General features: G+C 44.8%; 1 protein-coding gene across 1 annotated transcript in view; it reads right to left on the bottom strand.

Moving 5' to 3' along the window:
* CNNM2 (cyclin and CBS domain divalent metal cation transport mediator 2) overlaps positions 1-15595 on the bottom strand; it is a 119852-nt gene extending 104257 nt beyond the window's left edge. The window contains exon 1 of the mRNA XM_008937543.1: positions 14653-15595. Within this exon, the coding sequence (XP_008935791.1) occupies positions 14653-15547 (895 nt within the window). The 5' untranslated portion in view covers positions 15548-15595. The remainder of the gene's footprint in view (positions 1-14652) is intronic.
* Positions 15596-15603: the final 8 nt, after the last annotated feature.

The following is a 15603-nucleotide window of genomic DNA, read 5'->3' on the forward strand; positions in this document are numbered from 1 at the left end:
AAAAGGCCAACTAAGCCATCCTTTCCATCGCACATTTCACCAGCAGCGGGAACAGACTTGGATCTACCTCACTGCATCCCTCCCACCCAGCCTGCTCAAGACTCCTTGGGAGGGATGGCAATGAGGAATGCTGTTGTGTTAGCCTCTGGTGTAATAACCCTGTCTGTGGTGTAAGAACAACTTCCCAGCTGCACCAGAAGGGAGCTTGAGACTTCCTGGCTCATGAGGGAGATGAGGTTTTTAATCATGCTTTGGTTACCATCTTGTTATCTACAAGAAAAGATAACAATTTGCACAGCCCCCAGGACTGGAAATTTAGGCAGTAACAGGCATGCCACTTAAGACTTGCCCACTAGGTTTTCTGCCCAGCAAAACAGAAGAATATTTACTTCACAATCAATCCTAAACTGGACATTTCTTTAAAACTATCTTAAAATATAAGCCAAGCAGCACAGGACAGAAGGATAAATGTCACCTCTGACACAGTAAGGGAAAAACAACAGATTAAAACCGCGTGTCAGTAAAAGGTTAGAAAGCACTCAACAATGAACTTTGCAGCACCAATTTTAGTGCCCATAAAGCTACATGGAACAAAGCATTAACCATTGGGGCATTCACCTTAACATGGGCCCCGATGGGATGCACTCATGAGCACAGAGAGGGGCTGGCAGATGTTATTGATGAGCCACTCTCCATCATCTTTGAATGGTCATGGAAAATAGGAGAGGTGCCTGATGGCTGGACGAAAGCCAGCATCACTCCAGTCTTCAAAAGGGCAAGAAAAAGGACCCAAGGAAACTACAACTCAGTCAGCCTCACCTCCATCCCTGGAAAGGTGGTAGAACAGCTCATTCTGAAGGTCACGTCTAAGCACATGGAGAAAAGGAATGTTATTGGGAGTGATCAACATGGATTCACCAAGGGGAAATCATGCTTGGAGAATCTGATAGCCTTCTACGATGGCATGTTTGGCTGGGTAGATGAGGGGAGAGCAGTGGATGTTGTCTACCTCAACTTTAGCAAGGCTTCTGACACTGTCTCCCGTAACATCCTCACAGGTAATCTTAGGAAGTATGGGTTAGATGAGTACACAATGAGGTAGACTGAGAACTGGCTGAACAACACAGCTCAGAGGGTTCTGATCAGCAGTGCAGACTCTGGCTGTAGTTAGTGGAGCTCCCCAGGAGTCAATACAGGGTCCAGTCTTGTTCAACATATTTGTCAGTGACTTGGATGAAGATCAGAAGTGTACCCTCAGGAAGTCTGTTGATGACAGATACCTGCGAGGAGTGGCTGACATACCTGAAGGCTCTGCTGCCATTCAGTGAGATCTGAACTGCCTGGAGAACTGGGCAGAGAGGAACCTAATGAAGTTCAACAAGGGCAAGCGTAGAGTCCTGCATCTGGGGAGGAATAACCCCATGCACCAGTAGAGGTTAGGGGTTGACCTGCTTGGAAGCAGGTCCATAGAAAAGGACCTTGGACTCCTGGTAGACAATGAGTTTACCATGAACCAGCACTGTGCTCCTATGGCCAAGAAGGACAATGGTATCCTTGGGTGCATTAAGAAGAGTGTGGCCAGCAGGTCAAGGGAAGTTCTCCTCTCCTTCCCCTCTACTCTGCCCTAGTGAGGCCACATCTGGAGTACTGTGCCCAGCTGTGGACTCTCCAATTCAAGAGAGACAAGGAACTGCTAGAAAGAATCCAATGGAGGCCTACAAAGATGATCAAGGGACTGGAGCATCTCTCTTATGAGAAAAACTTGAGAGACGTGGGTATGTTTAGCCTGAAGAAGAGAAGACTGGGAGAAGACATTATCAGTGCTTATAAATACCTAAAGGGTGGGTGTCAAGAGGATGGGGCAGGACTCTTTCAGTGGTGCCCAGCAACAGGACAAGGGGCTACAGGCACAACTAGAACACAGGAAGTTCCATCTGAACACAAACTTCTTTACTTTGAGGGTGACAGAGCACTGGAACAGGCTGCCTTGAGAGGCTGTGGAGTCTCCCTCTCTGGAGATATTCAAAACCTGCCTGGACACAATTTTGTGCAACCTGCTCTAGGTGAACATGCTTTAGGAGGGGGGTTGAACAAGATGATCTCCAGAGGTCCCTTCCAACACCTGCCATCCTGTGATTCTGTCTCTCCACACACTTGTCTAGTGGATGGCCTCATCTCATCTGTTGCTATTGCCTCCTAGTCTCTCTCTGATTTTCCACACCTCCTACCAACAAACAGTGCCAGGAGAACACCACACTGATCCGCAGAAAAGAGAGTGAAAACACTAAAGACATTGACAGCCAAGGACCTCAGGGCAAGAGAACCAAAATCTGAGTCACTGGAAGGACTACCAGTCTAAAAGTCGTAATGATCACGCAAGGAAGCTATTATATGAAGACTAAACCAAATCCTATTATGTACCTTATATTACAGGAGAAAAGCTGAAACATACTGGTTCCCACAAAACCATTCAGCTGATACAAAGGAAGGGGACAAAAATCAGTCCTCATCTTAGAGCAAAGTAGCTGAAGTACACAGCATCACAGTCTACATGCAACTTTGGACAGCACTAGGAAATCCAAAAGATCAAGTCCTCTACTTAATCCTTGCCCAACTTTCACTTGCAGCAGTTATGCCCTTGATTTATTGGGTCATTTTTTCACTTTGGAGGAAACAAACAAACAGGAATAAGAAAATCAATTATCCTGTATACTTTAAACTCAGTTTCATGAGATTAAAAAAACTCAGTATGTTCCTATCCAAAGAGCTTTTGCATTCAGTCTTATGTTCAGGTTTTTTATCCTGATCATCCTCAAATCCAGCAAAAACACAGGAGAACCATTCACGAGCATCACCAGAGTTCTTGCTCCCAGAAACTGCATGCTGCCCTTAGCTGTGGGAGCACACGTGTAATCACAGTACCACTCTCCTTCCTTGTCACACCCACAAGCTGCAGCGCTGGAGAGGCTGGTTAAAACAGCCTCATTTCTTGAAAGAATCCCTTCAGTTTAAAGCACTTCATTCCCTCCTGAAAGAACGGTCATGTTGCAGCTTCGTCTAAAAACTGGTGGGTCATTGCTGTTTTATTGCTTTCCAGAGGAAATGGATGCAGACTCAGACTCATTATAAATGCCACCCAAACCCCCGAGCCTACCCAGCTCCCTTAAGGTGGCTCTTTGCTCAGCATCCTCCTTTGAGCCTTTCAAGCACTTCTCAAGGTACTCAGCTGATTTTTGCTGATCAGGAGGTAGAAGCAAAAAGAAAGCAAGGTACCTGGATGTAGCCTCCAATACTTCCAAGGGTGTTTTCAGCTAGAAATTATTTGGATAGCAGGAAAAAAGGCAAACTACAGAACACCATCAATATAAACTTTGGAAATAAGAGACATTTTGTTAATTTCTCCACTCTACACTTGGATTAAGCTATTCTGGCATAGTTATTAGTTCCTGGATGGCTACATGCCTATCTGGAAAAAAAGAGCATACTGATCTCTCTGCAAAGACCCATAGCTTAAATGCAAAACTGTCAGGAATACAGCTAAACAACTCCCCCCTTTCTGAGTATTTTCCTTGGAACTTTTGGGTTGGAACCTGTGCATTGCATGGGGCTGAGAGGGCTATTACTCTTGGAAGCTATACTTTCAAATTCCTTCCTTTACTGCAAGATGTGAGGTTGATGATTTGCAAAGAAGAAATGTATTAAAGCCTCTTACAACTGGACCATGTTCAAACAGCAGGCAAACAACAAGTTTAAACCCAGTTTGCATGCCAAGAATCAGAAATAAAAATGCCCGCAACACACAAACGTATCTATGTCTTCCCTTCACCTCACACCTTCCCCAGTCTCTCATAAAAAAAAAAAATAGAAACCTTGTTCAAAGATTACAGCAAAACCTGGAAAATTCAAAACAGCTGTTCTGGAAAGCAAAAGAAACATTAACAGAATAGAGCCATTGACATCAGAGCTCTCCTAGTAGACCTCTCATCCCAGCACACAGCAGGTGTGCTCCTGTAAAGAGACGGAGAGACTGGGATTCCCATCTTTGGTGCATCACACAGTACATGGAAACCTTCATCTCCACCCTTAACCCTGGGGGCCTTGGAGAAAGCAGGGAAAAAAAGAAAGCTACTGTATTTGCTTACATGTTGGCTGCACACACTACAACTGCACTCACTGGTTCAACCCTGCGATTGGCATCGAGCAACAGATTGCTTTACTTCTTGGAGACTGCATCTATTATGTAGCTAATTACGTTTTTTCATTGCCCCAGCTGCCTTCCTCAAACTCCAACCCCAGGGGATTCCCACGTTGGGAAGCTTCACCCCCCACTGAGACTGCCCACAGGGTGAACTGTGTAACTTCTCCATTTCCAGGTTCTCCTTGAGAGCCTTTAGACAATACAACACAAGCTGAATTAAACCAGTAAACTACTGGCAGAGCAATTCCACATTAGTGATCATAATTCCCCCCAGGCCTTCGTCAACCAAACAGAAAGACCTACAAAACAGTCAGTCTTGATTATGAAGTACACTGTGCAGTATTTTCATTGAGAAATAGATAATGATTTTGATAGGGATTTTGATTTCTCTGGGAAAAATCCCATTCACATAGTACAAGACTAAGACTTCAATGCTAAGGAAAGAACTGAATACTCCCAGTGAGCTGTGTGAAGTTCTCAAATTTAGCTGTGAAGTCATCCATGTTCTCGAGGCTCCATGTAAACTAGAACATCGCACGGAACCAGCATGCAACAGAGACCAGATCACATCTAAAGAGCAGCATAAATCCCACACAGCCATAACCATGTAGTCCATGTAGTGAGCTACTGAGAGGACCCGTGCCCCAGCCTCTGGAGCTTCCTCTCCTCTGCTGGAGGAGGAGCAAAACCTAGGCAGCAAGTCTTCATAAAACTGGTATTTTGAGATATGCTTCATCCCCTTGGCCCCACAGACTGCACCACGACACTAAAATAAAAGCTGAAAGTCAAAAAGCTTTATCTATACACATACCTCAGTTACACAGCAGGAGGGAAAAAAAAAATCACATAGCAAAACATATCACATCAGTTTATCCACTTGGAAGCAAAAATTCAGTGATGTCCCTCAGACTTCAAGTTAGAGCTACTGAATAACTCTAATTCACAATTTTGGCCTACCTTAACTAGTACAACATTTGACTGAAACCTCTTACTATATGCTCTGTAATATCAGCTGAAGGCCCCTGTCTGCACTTGCTGTGCACAGCAATTGTAACTGTAAGAGCTATACTTCAATTCAATGGAAAGATGTCCCAGGCTAGATAGGAAGAACAAAGCCTCCAGATTGCCTAAAACCCACAGCCACACCTTCTTTTGATGCAAGATTGTAAATCTTTATCAAGAACAAGTTCACACCGGTAGGTTTTCTTCCTTTTTTTGCAGGACTCTAGAAATTGCTGACAAGCAATTCATAAGCAATCAAAGTGGGCAACTGATCATCCTTACTCTTACATAACTGTCACATGGAAAGGGGTCCTGCAGGCTCACTTTCAGCCAAAGGCTGCACTTTGGACCCCCCAGTGCAAAGTGCAGGCAGGACAATCTTCTGAAAGCAGGAGGTGGAGTACTGGAAGGAAACCAGAAATGGCAAGATCCTTCTTAAAGCTGTTTGCTGGCTGCAGAGTATCCAGCTATGGCAGAGTCAGCATTTTGTTCTTCTCATTACCCACAGACAAGTGAGGAAAGTAAAGCCCTGTTCACTTCCACAAAGATCAACAGTCATAGATGGCTCCATCATATCACTGTAAGAGATTATACCACCATAAAAAGCTCACTGTAAAAAACCCAACAACTTTCATTGACACTTGCTGTGGGAGAGAACCTCAGGCAAGTAGGAGCTCGGTCTTGACGGCATGGTTCACCCTGCAGAGAGCAATGTTACAACACTGCTCTCATTTGAAGAGCAGATCCTTTTAGGACTGCCAGCAAAAGAATGGTGCAATCCCAACGGAAAGCATGACAGAAAACAGAACTATACAGATCTTTTGTACTAAATGTATGTGCTCATCTTCTGGCCCCAGCTCCTTCGGCTGGAGCAAAGCTCTCGCTTGGTTAATTACTAACTGCAGTAGAATCACGTTAACTTGTAACTCTTGAGGCCTCAATAATCATCAGGTTTTAGATCCCAGATTGACAAGCATCACACTTACTCTGCCCTTCAAAGTACAATTCCTTGATGAGAATGGCTGTTGCTCCATATTCAAACACTGAAATTATTACACCAAACAATTTACAAACAAAACACTTCAACACAGACAAGAAGTCAGTGCCACTCACACAAGCTTTCTTAGCCTGGAGGTTTCTTTTCAGTCTAGCACTTGAGCATTTTAAGACAAGTCAGTTACAAGGCAAGCTGCTTTTCTAATATTCTTTCACTAGTCTTCTCAAGCACATATACTCACTAGCAGGTAAAGAGCAAGACTGACTCACGGCTTTAAAACACAAAATAAACACAAACACCGAAGTAAGAATCCTAATTTCCAACATGCCAACCAACCCAGACAAAGAAACATCTCTTGTATTTACAGGTTGTGGACTGAAACAGTTGTCAAAGACAGTCCATATGATGTCCCATAGACAACACAGACATCTGGCAAATCCTGAAAGTCTTTCTTCTCTTCAGTGAAAACTGGCTGTCTACCAAAATTCTGTAAGGCTCCCAGACTATTTTAACATAAAAGAGGAGAACAATGGCTCAAAGGTCTGCAACAGCCCCTACTCATGACTCTCCAGAGCAGAAAGCTACTACAGATAGAGCCATAAACAGGGAAGGGAGCATTTTTGGGTAAAGGGGTACAAAAAAGGAAAGAGTTAATGGAGACAAGTTTGGAAAGAATCAAAGCCTCTTTGTAATTGGGGACCACGAACAGAAAGAGAAGCTGATCCAGCCACTGTGTTAAGCACATCCAGTCTATGCAACTCCAGTGGCAAGTCAAGAGAACACACAGTTTCTCTCCAAGCTAGGAAGGATCTCTCTGCCACCTATCCTTCTGACATTGCAAGTCTGTGTTTTAAGCTGGAGTGTCAAACAGGGAGCTAGTTCCCCCAAGTCCACTTTGTGAAAGACACAGTATGGTTGCATGTCCTGGAATAATAACACCAGTGGAGTTTCTTGGTGGGTTTTTTTGGTTTGGTGGGTTTGTTTGTTCTGGTTGGTTGGGTTTTAAGAAGCTATGGGAAATCTTTTAGTAGACTTTTGTTTTTCTGCCTTAACTTATAGCACTATGTTTTGAAGAATCAGAACTTCCTTACTCTATGTTGTACAAAGCACCATTTAGAACACCAGAGTTTCTCAACTTAACTGCTCCAGTCCATCATTTTCTCTTCCCTACGTCTACCTCTCTGTAAGAGGACCTACACTGAGGTGACTAGGTCATCTCCTCCCTTTTCATGCCTTTCTCACAGATGCTTTGTATACTACCACACTTAGCCCTAGTTTATTCCCAGGATAGCTTCTTCTGCCAGCAGCTATTGAGCCATGCTGGTTTTTAGGCCAAGGGAAAAGGTGGATTCCACCAGAAGGTTAATGATGGATTTATGCATCTCTTTTTATAATTATATATTGTTGAAAAGTAGAAAAAAAAAAATCACTAGAAAGACTTGAAATGATTCAGTGACCTTGGCAGGAGTCAGGCTGGATCAACCACCAGATCTGGGACTCTTACACATGTGCTGTTGGCTGTAGCTCATTAGCACCAAGTATTTAGACTCGTATTTGTAGCTGGTAGACTGTATCTCAGGACCTCATCAAATTAACAAAAGCGCCAGGTCACACTCACCAGAGTTTGGTTCAGAGTACTGGAGTACTCTGTGTTGAGGGCTCGTTTTACAAGCTCCGTTAGTGAAACTTGGAGGGGCTGTATACTAGAACAGCAATCGGCCTACAGAGACTGGCAATTGCACCAGACCTCTGCAGAAGCACATAAGCTAATGAAAAAGTGAGCTCTTGTTAAGTATTAATGGAAAAAGAGAGGTAAGACGAGATAAACTCATTCAACAGACTGCTCAGCCACTCCTCTCATTCTAGGCCTACTCGACGGTGCCGAAGCAGCTGAAAAACTGACTTATGACTTCTAATATTAGGCATACATTAAAAAGTGTTTAAAAGAGGTGAAGCAGCAAGACTTTGAGTTCTCTAGGTCTTAGTTCCTGTGCACTAGAATGTCTGCCTTCCAAGAGGACAAGACAAAACCTGACACTAGTCAACACCAGAAAGATGAGTAGAACCTCTCTACAGTTTAATGGCAGCGATGCTCCAAGCTAAATGACTGGTAACACCCCTCCAAACTCCCACTCACTATAATAAATAATATTTATTTCATAAAGATGAGAGTTTCCTCATTTCCTCAATTACTAGCCAGAGTGATATCACAGCCTGTCAAAAACAAAGCTTACCTTTGGATGGCAGGTTCATACAGAAGTTACAACCAGAAATGCAACCTTTAGATCCACCTCTTTCTGCCACTAGCACTACAAAGCTACTGACAGGAGCTACCACGCTATTGCTATTTGCCTATACACAAGAGCTGACACAGATTTGGTATTGATTAGACACACTCACTGAAAGAAATAAGGAGCTAGGGCTATTTAATGAAGACAGCATCTTTAGTTCCAAAACTTCTTGAATCACAGCCTGATGAGATCAGTAAGCTTCCATGGGCAACAAAATTAATTTGCTTTTTTCTAATACTTTCTCTAAGCAGTCAGAGCCATTGTCAGATACATACTGCTGCAGAGGATTCACTGTCACTGTTCTTACACCCTTAGAGTCAACTGAAGTTCCCAGAAAAAGTGTTCCGCTCCTCAGAACCTAATGTTGTCATAAAAACACTGAAACTCAAAAAGAAAAAGAAAAAAAAAGAAAAAAAAAAAAGAAAAAAAGAAAAAAAAGAAAAAAAAAACAAAAAAACAAAAACAAAAAAACAACACCACAACACACCCCTCAGCCCTGGAAGAATACTGCAGTTGTTAAACTACCTGATCATTCTCTTGCACTACTGAATTTGCTAAAAAGCTGACATTCTGCCTCTTCTCTATATTCTATTGCAAGACTGGCTGCAAAATGCTGCTGGCTGCAAAGACTGACCTGAAGTTTACATCTCTGCCTATTACAGATAACCTTTGCAGATACAGAGAAAGCAGATAGTAATTTGGTTCACTTGTGGCTGAATTCACTTCCATCAGCTTCAGTGTGGGAAAGCATTTGCTAACTTAGCAAACAGTTGAGGGGAGGAAAAGACAACTTTGCTGAATGGCAAGAGTCGCCACCCATCAGTTAATAAGCAATCACAGAAACATATCAGATTCAAACTTCTACTGCTCAAGTCATTTAATTCATTTACTCCTCTCCCTGCCAGCCACCTGAACCACGTTTCTTCCTACTCTCAGCAGCAGAACGGAGCCTGAAGCTGGGCTCCTCACCAAGGCCAGGATGAAGCAGCACTGCTGATCTCCAGCAGCACCTTTTCTTCTCCTGGTCCCTGAAACAGCTTCACAGTAGGGAGCCCAGGAAGAACTGGAGCTGTTCTCCAGCGCGCTCCCCCTGACGCCTCCCCCTCAGCATACCAGCAGGAGAGCTGCCTGCAGTAACCCACACCCGCTCCTCTCCAGTGGAACGAGCACGCATCCCCCAGGAGCTCTGCAAGGCCAGCAAAGCTCTTGGCAGCACTGTACCTGCGGGTGCTATGCTGTCAGACAGCCAAGAAACAGTTTGTCACGAGGCAACCCCCACCCCCACACGAAATTTTTGTCCCAGGAACAAATCTGCAGGCATATCACGGTAAGTCTTCTACATCTTGGTGGCAAATTCCCTCCCACCTACCACTCCCCTAATCTCTTCACACAGAAGTCTCCATGCTGGACCTTCTCAAAATCCTTCCCTGAAGGTACTCCCTGAAGGATTTTCAGGGAGTATGAATTTCCCTGAAAAGATCAGAGAAGGTACCTTTTATTAGTAAAGCAGCCTCGAAAATGATATTGTTTTCCAAGAAGGAGTTTTACATGCCTCTCATAATCCCAGAAGGGATTTATGTAGTTTCTTCCAGTTTCTCATAATGCTGTAGTCACAGGCTAACACAAAAAAAAAGAAATGGCTCAGGAAACAGACAGCATGTTAGATAAAACAGAAAGCAAGCATTCAGATCCATTAGATAAAAGTTGCTCGTGGGAAGTCTGGACTCAGATTCAGCAATATGAGGATCCACACAAACCAAAAGGAACCAGGAAAGAGGCCACCTACAAGCCTAGATTAGAGCTGTACCAGAAAGATAAGCAGCCTAGTAACAGAAAAAAAAGCCCTGAGGCCAACAACAGTAGTGCAGAACTTTGGATCCCTGGGCTATGAATCACTTGCTGTCCTACCTGCTTCCAAAAAGAGGATCTATACGCTCAAAAGAGGAGTAAGTAGGTCCAGGTATTCTTCTCTGCCCTGGTTTTCTTCAGAAGGGGAAGAGGAACTAGGAAAGAAAAGTTTTTTCCAGGTCCTATGTCCAGAGTAAATATAGCCATCAAACATACACTCTTTTACAACCAGACAACACAAGACTAACAGAACCTGAAGAGAAGATCATCAAGTCAAATCTGAAAAGGTTTTTAGGAAAGAAAAAAGACTGTTAATTCCAGTTGGCAATGATTTTATAAGGAATCCAGGAATTTTCTCAAGTCTGCCATGTGATTCAGAAAACAAGCTTGGAACTCTTGCACAGTTACTATGACTTCTTTGTAAGAGGTTATTAACTCTGATCTTTACTATAACATAATAGTGGAGACAGATACAAGTAAGATCAAAACATATGACTCAAAATCCCCAGATAAGGAAGACTCCAGCTGAGAAACTGCTGCCCTTCAAAGTCATGCAAGCTACCAAGAACGCAGACGTACAATGGCTCGTAGAAAGTGGGCCAATCTTAAAATATTAGTATTACAACATGAGACTTTTCAAGCCGAATTCTTGCAGCTTTGGCAGGCAAGGAGCTAGAAATAGAACACTCTGGATTTAGGATCACGCATGCAGAGATCCGCCCGTGAAAAACACCAAAATCAAGTGCCAGAGAGCATTTGAGCAGAGACCTAGGAAAGCTGTCGAAAAGGGGAAGAAAAAAAAAAAAAAAGAACACATCCCCAAAAACAAAGCAAGCCCAAGCCCACGTATTTGGCAACAACAAAAGGGAGACCAGAGGATACAGTTCACTAGCTTCTCTCCAAAAATGACGGTCACTCATTCACTCCCTGCCACAACTTAGAAGCCAGGACACCAATCAGTCCTGGGGCAGGTTAACACCTTGCTCCCCTTCACAGCAACAGCCAACGTCAGGTTAGCTGGGAGTGGACTGCTTTCAAATGAGATCTCTCTTTGTACTGAGCAAAGTCAGGCAGGTCATTACCTAGGCCAGTATAAAGGGCACCTTATACTTCTTTGCATTAAATTTGAATGATGGAAGTTAAACATTGAGCCTGCTCAACTTGTAGGCAGATGGATTTGACAGTGCTGGTAGAGGTTTAAGGTCTGTCAATGGGAACAGAAAACTTCCCCTTTTTCAAAAGCTTTTTATTATTTGTAAGTCAACAATGCCTTTTAGAGAAGAAGTTTTTTTGCAGACTGCTTCAGAAATCATGTTTATCCATATTTTAAGAGATTAGAGCAATAAGGGAGTGGGAATATGCTGCAGCTCTCTCTTAAAATTAAGTTTCTTGCCTGGAAGCACAGAAGCAAAACAGACACTTATTTTGCAACTGTGGGCAAAGAACATTAATAATAGGCCCACCACTAAAACCTCTGGCTGTTCAGGCTAAACCCCAGAACAAGTACAGAACTACCCAATCCATCTCCTCCAACAGCATCAAGGCATACATACATCCTGCTGTGCTTGGCTTTTAATCTCCTCCTTCTAAGCTTTCATTCTGTGTTTAGGTTAAGTGTGTTTTGCTCCTGCCCAAAAGTAAGCTTCAAAACCCCACCTACCCAGCCAGTTACCAAACTTCTTCTAAAAAAAAGCATCCTTAAACCAATGAAAACATTCAACTACCAGCACCATCACACGAGCTGCCCGTTGCACCGAATGGTGATAAGCAGGGACCTGAGGGGAAAAAAAAAAAAAAGACATACACATGAGTTTTGAAGCAAGCCTACTGCAGCAGAAGGTCAGTGTGGTGGGAAGGGAATGATCAAAAACTGTAAGCTTATTTATTTTCAACACTCTTCCAGAGAGTAACATGCAATTTGATTCTCACCCTTAAGTTGTACATTCTCACGGGAATTTGGCAAGGTTGCTCTGAAGAAGAAAGTTTGAAGAACTCTTGCAAAAGACACCACGTTATGCCAGATCAAGCAAGCTATCAGCTATTTACATTCATTTCAAAGGGCACAAAGGAAGCCATTTATTTCCACTATATCTGCACTTCTAAAGAGAAATCGGTTAAGACATATATAACACCAGGGTTCTAACACCAGGGCTTCTCAATACAGAACAACCAGCATGGCTATTCTGGAGTAAATATTTCAGTATAATCAAACTACCTTGAATTAATTCACAGCTAGAAGAACTATTCCGGAACACAGCGGTCTCAGGAGGGAACACAGATGTTAGGAAGTCCCAAATTTGTGCCACTGCAACATTTCCCAGTGAAGCAAGGGAAGTTCTCCAGCTACCAGGGAAAGTGATCTCTGGTCTGCATCTTCTAAGACACTGAGGAGGACTTCTAAGAAGCCCATTTTAAGCACAAGTGTCAGGAACCGTAAGGAGACACATTTGCCTTAGCTACACTTGCAGGATTAAAATGTGCACCTTATTGTCCCAGCTATGAAACAGAATGACTCCTACGTTAACACATGTGAGTGCATTTCCTCTCTTTCAGACAAGGGAAATAAAGCAACCAACTTAATATTCACTTTTTTTCAGACACATAGCTACAAGCAAAACTAGAGAAACCACAAGTCTCACTACCGGTTAAGAACCCCATCGTGCCATCTGGAGTCTGAATAACAATGGGCACGGGGGCAGGGGAGCAGAACCCCATGCCCGCGCATGCAGCAAAATTCATCTGAACCAGCCAGAAGTTAAGCGACATCATTGAGCTTCCCAGATCCAAGCTGCAGATCCCGCAGCACAGAAACCACAGCTGAGGGAGGCTCTCCCTCACATCTCCTTCAACAGCTCTGAAACCAAGTGAGATTTCCCCATCACCACACAGACACAGAAAGAGATAAAGAAAACCAGTGCTACATTGGTCAGTAAAAAGCAGGAGTATGTTCACCTTCTGTCTGTGAAGATGAAATAAAGAGGTGGAAATCAGTGTGGTAACCCTCCAAATGCCCAAAACTGAGTTAAGCAGGAAGAAAGAAATCAAATGCCATGCTGTCAAAGCTCAGTGTGGGGAAAACAGCACCTGAAAATTAAGTGGTAATTTAAATTTATTACCTAGAAAGACCATTCACCAATTTACAACATTCTTTTCAAGGTAACTTTTGCAGTTGATAAAGGTGAACTCAAATACTCCCATTAGCTGAGCTGTGGGGTCAGCGCAGCTGTAAAGATCTCCTCTTTCAGCCAGATCATCTCCCAGAGACTGAGCTGCTCAGCAGCACTTTGATCGGATCTCCCCAAGTACAAACAGCTCCGTGGCACTCCAATGGCCTTCAGTTTTACAGCACGGGAGTCCACACATCCCATCCGTTTGAAATTTCACTTAACTATTTCTTTGAAAGTACTTTCCCGCACAGGCCATATAATATCAATTATTTGGCTTGCAGAAGGGAACGGGTTTAAAAAGGAAGAAAAAATAAGCTGTCTTCGTTCTTCATATGCAAAAATTTCTAACAGGAATTAAGATGCATTTGTCAGGTGGACACCTCCTGCAATTAAGACGGGGCCGGAAAGCCCCAGTGGCATTCTGATGCCACTAATACGCCCGTGACACCGAAGAGGTAGAGAGGGTCATGCCTGTGCTGAGCCCGTGGACCTGGGGGCTGAGGGAAGCCTATGGAAAAAGACCTGCAACTCTGAAATGCAGCACCAACAGGCACTTTTGAATATAGTTTAAGACCTTTAAACTATTTAAGAGTTACAAGATCAAAGCATCAATCAAAACAATTGGAACCCAACCACAGAGCTGCGATCCACTGGCTGAGCCTATGAATGGAGCTAAAACGCCTTGTTTATCTCAGCACGTGTGCGTGTGCTGCGCCTGAAAGACACCCAAGCAGCCCACCCGCTCCTCGCTGTCAGCCCAGCTGAAAAAGCATGGAGAAGACACAGCCAAGGAACGGGCGCAGATTCCCATCAGCGGTTCTCACTATAATAGACAGATGAGTGGAAAAAGCAAGAAAGAAAACAACCTTGCTTGGCACCGTGCCCACACACACATCCCAGTGCTGTGGGGAAAACAGGCCAGGGGCACATACCAGCCGCGTATCAGCTTTCTGGCCCAGGGAACGGGCAGATCTGGCAGACGCCTAAATACTGGCCACCCTCTGTCCTGAATGCACCTTCCCGAAGCCCTCTGCGAGCTACAACCCAAGAGGCCTCTCTGCAGAGTTCCCTCACCCGAAGAAAGTAGACGCTGACCGCCACCAAGCAGCAGCTCGCGCCCCCACGCCCCCGCCACAAGCACAAGCCCACCTTTCTTGAACTCCTCCAGCATGGCATCAAGCTTGGTGTCATTGAACACAAAGTGTAGCGGATGGTTGTAGAAGCGGGTGATGGTCTTGAGCGGAGTGCAGTCATCGGGGTCCACAAAAGCCAAGTCCTTAACGAAGAGCAGGTCCACGATGTTGGAGCGGTCACCCTCAAAAACGGGGATTCGGGTATAACCGCTCTCCATGATCTCCGACATAGTGTTGAAGTCGAGCACAGCCTCAGCAGCAATCATGAAGCAGTCTCGGAGGGGAGTCATCACGTCCTCCACAGTCTTGGTGCGCAGCTCCAGGGCTCCCTGGATAATGTTGAGCTCCTCCTTGACTAGATCGTTATAAGGGTCGGTGACACGCAGCATCTCCAGCAACTTCTCACGGTTATAGACCGTGCCGATCTCCTGGCCCAGGACACAGTCCAGCAGCTTGCTGACGGGGTAGGAGGCCGGGAAGGTCATCATCATAAAAAACTTGGTGAGGAAGATGGTGTTGGCGCCCACGGCCAGACCGTGCCGAGAGCAAATGGCCTGCGGCACGATCTCGCCGAAGATGACGATACCGATGGTGGAGACCACCACGGCCACCAGCCCAGAGCCGGCAATGTCGTCCAGCAGGATGGTAAGTGTGGTGTTGACCAGGACATTGCCCAGCAGGAGGGAGCAGAGCAGATAGTTGCCCTGGCGGCGCACGGGCTCGATGCGCTTGGCGTAGTTCTTCTCTTTGTCCGTGCCGCAGTTCTGCACGATGCGCAGCTCCATGGGGTCCAGGGCCATGAGGCCCAGGTTGAGGCCGCTGAACATGCCCGAGAGGCAGAGGAGGAGCGAGATGAAGATGACCTGCAGCCAGAAGGGCAGCAGGAACTTCTTCTCCTCGCCCACGATCATCTTGGTGTCCTCGCCGTCATGGTAGATCCAGGTGGTCTCGCCCCAGGGCGGGGGCC

The sequence above is a fragment of the Merops nubicus genome, unplaced genomic scaffold (genome assembly GCF_000691845.1).
Source record: "Merops nubicus isolate BGI_N331 unplaced genomic scaffold, ASM69184v1 scaffold19593, whole genome shotgun sequence".
Lineage (NCBI taxonomy): Eukaryota > Metazoa > Chordata > Aves > Coraciiformes > Meropidae > Merops > Merops nubicus.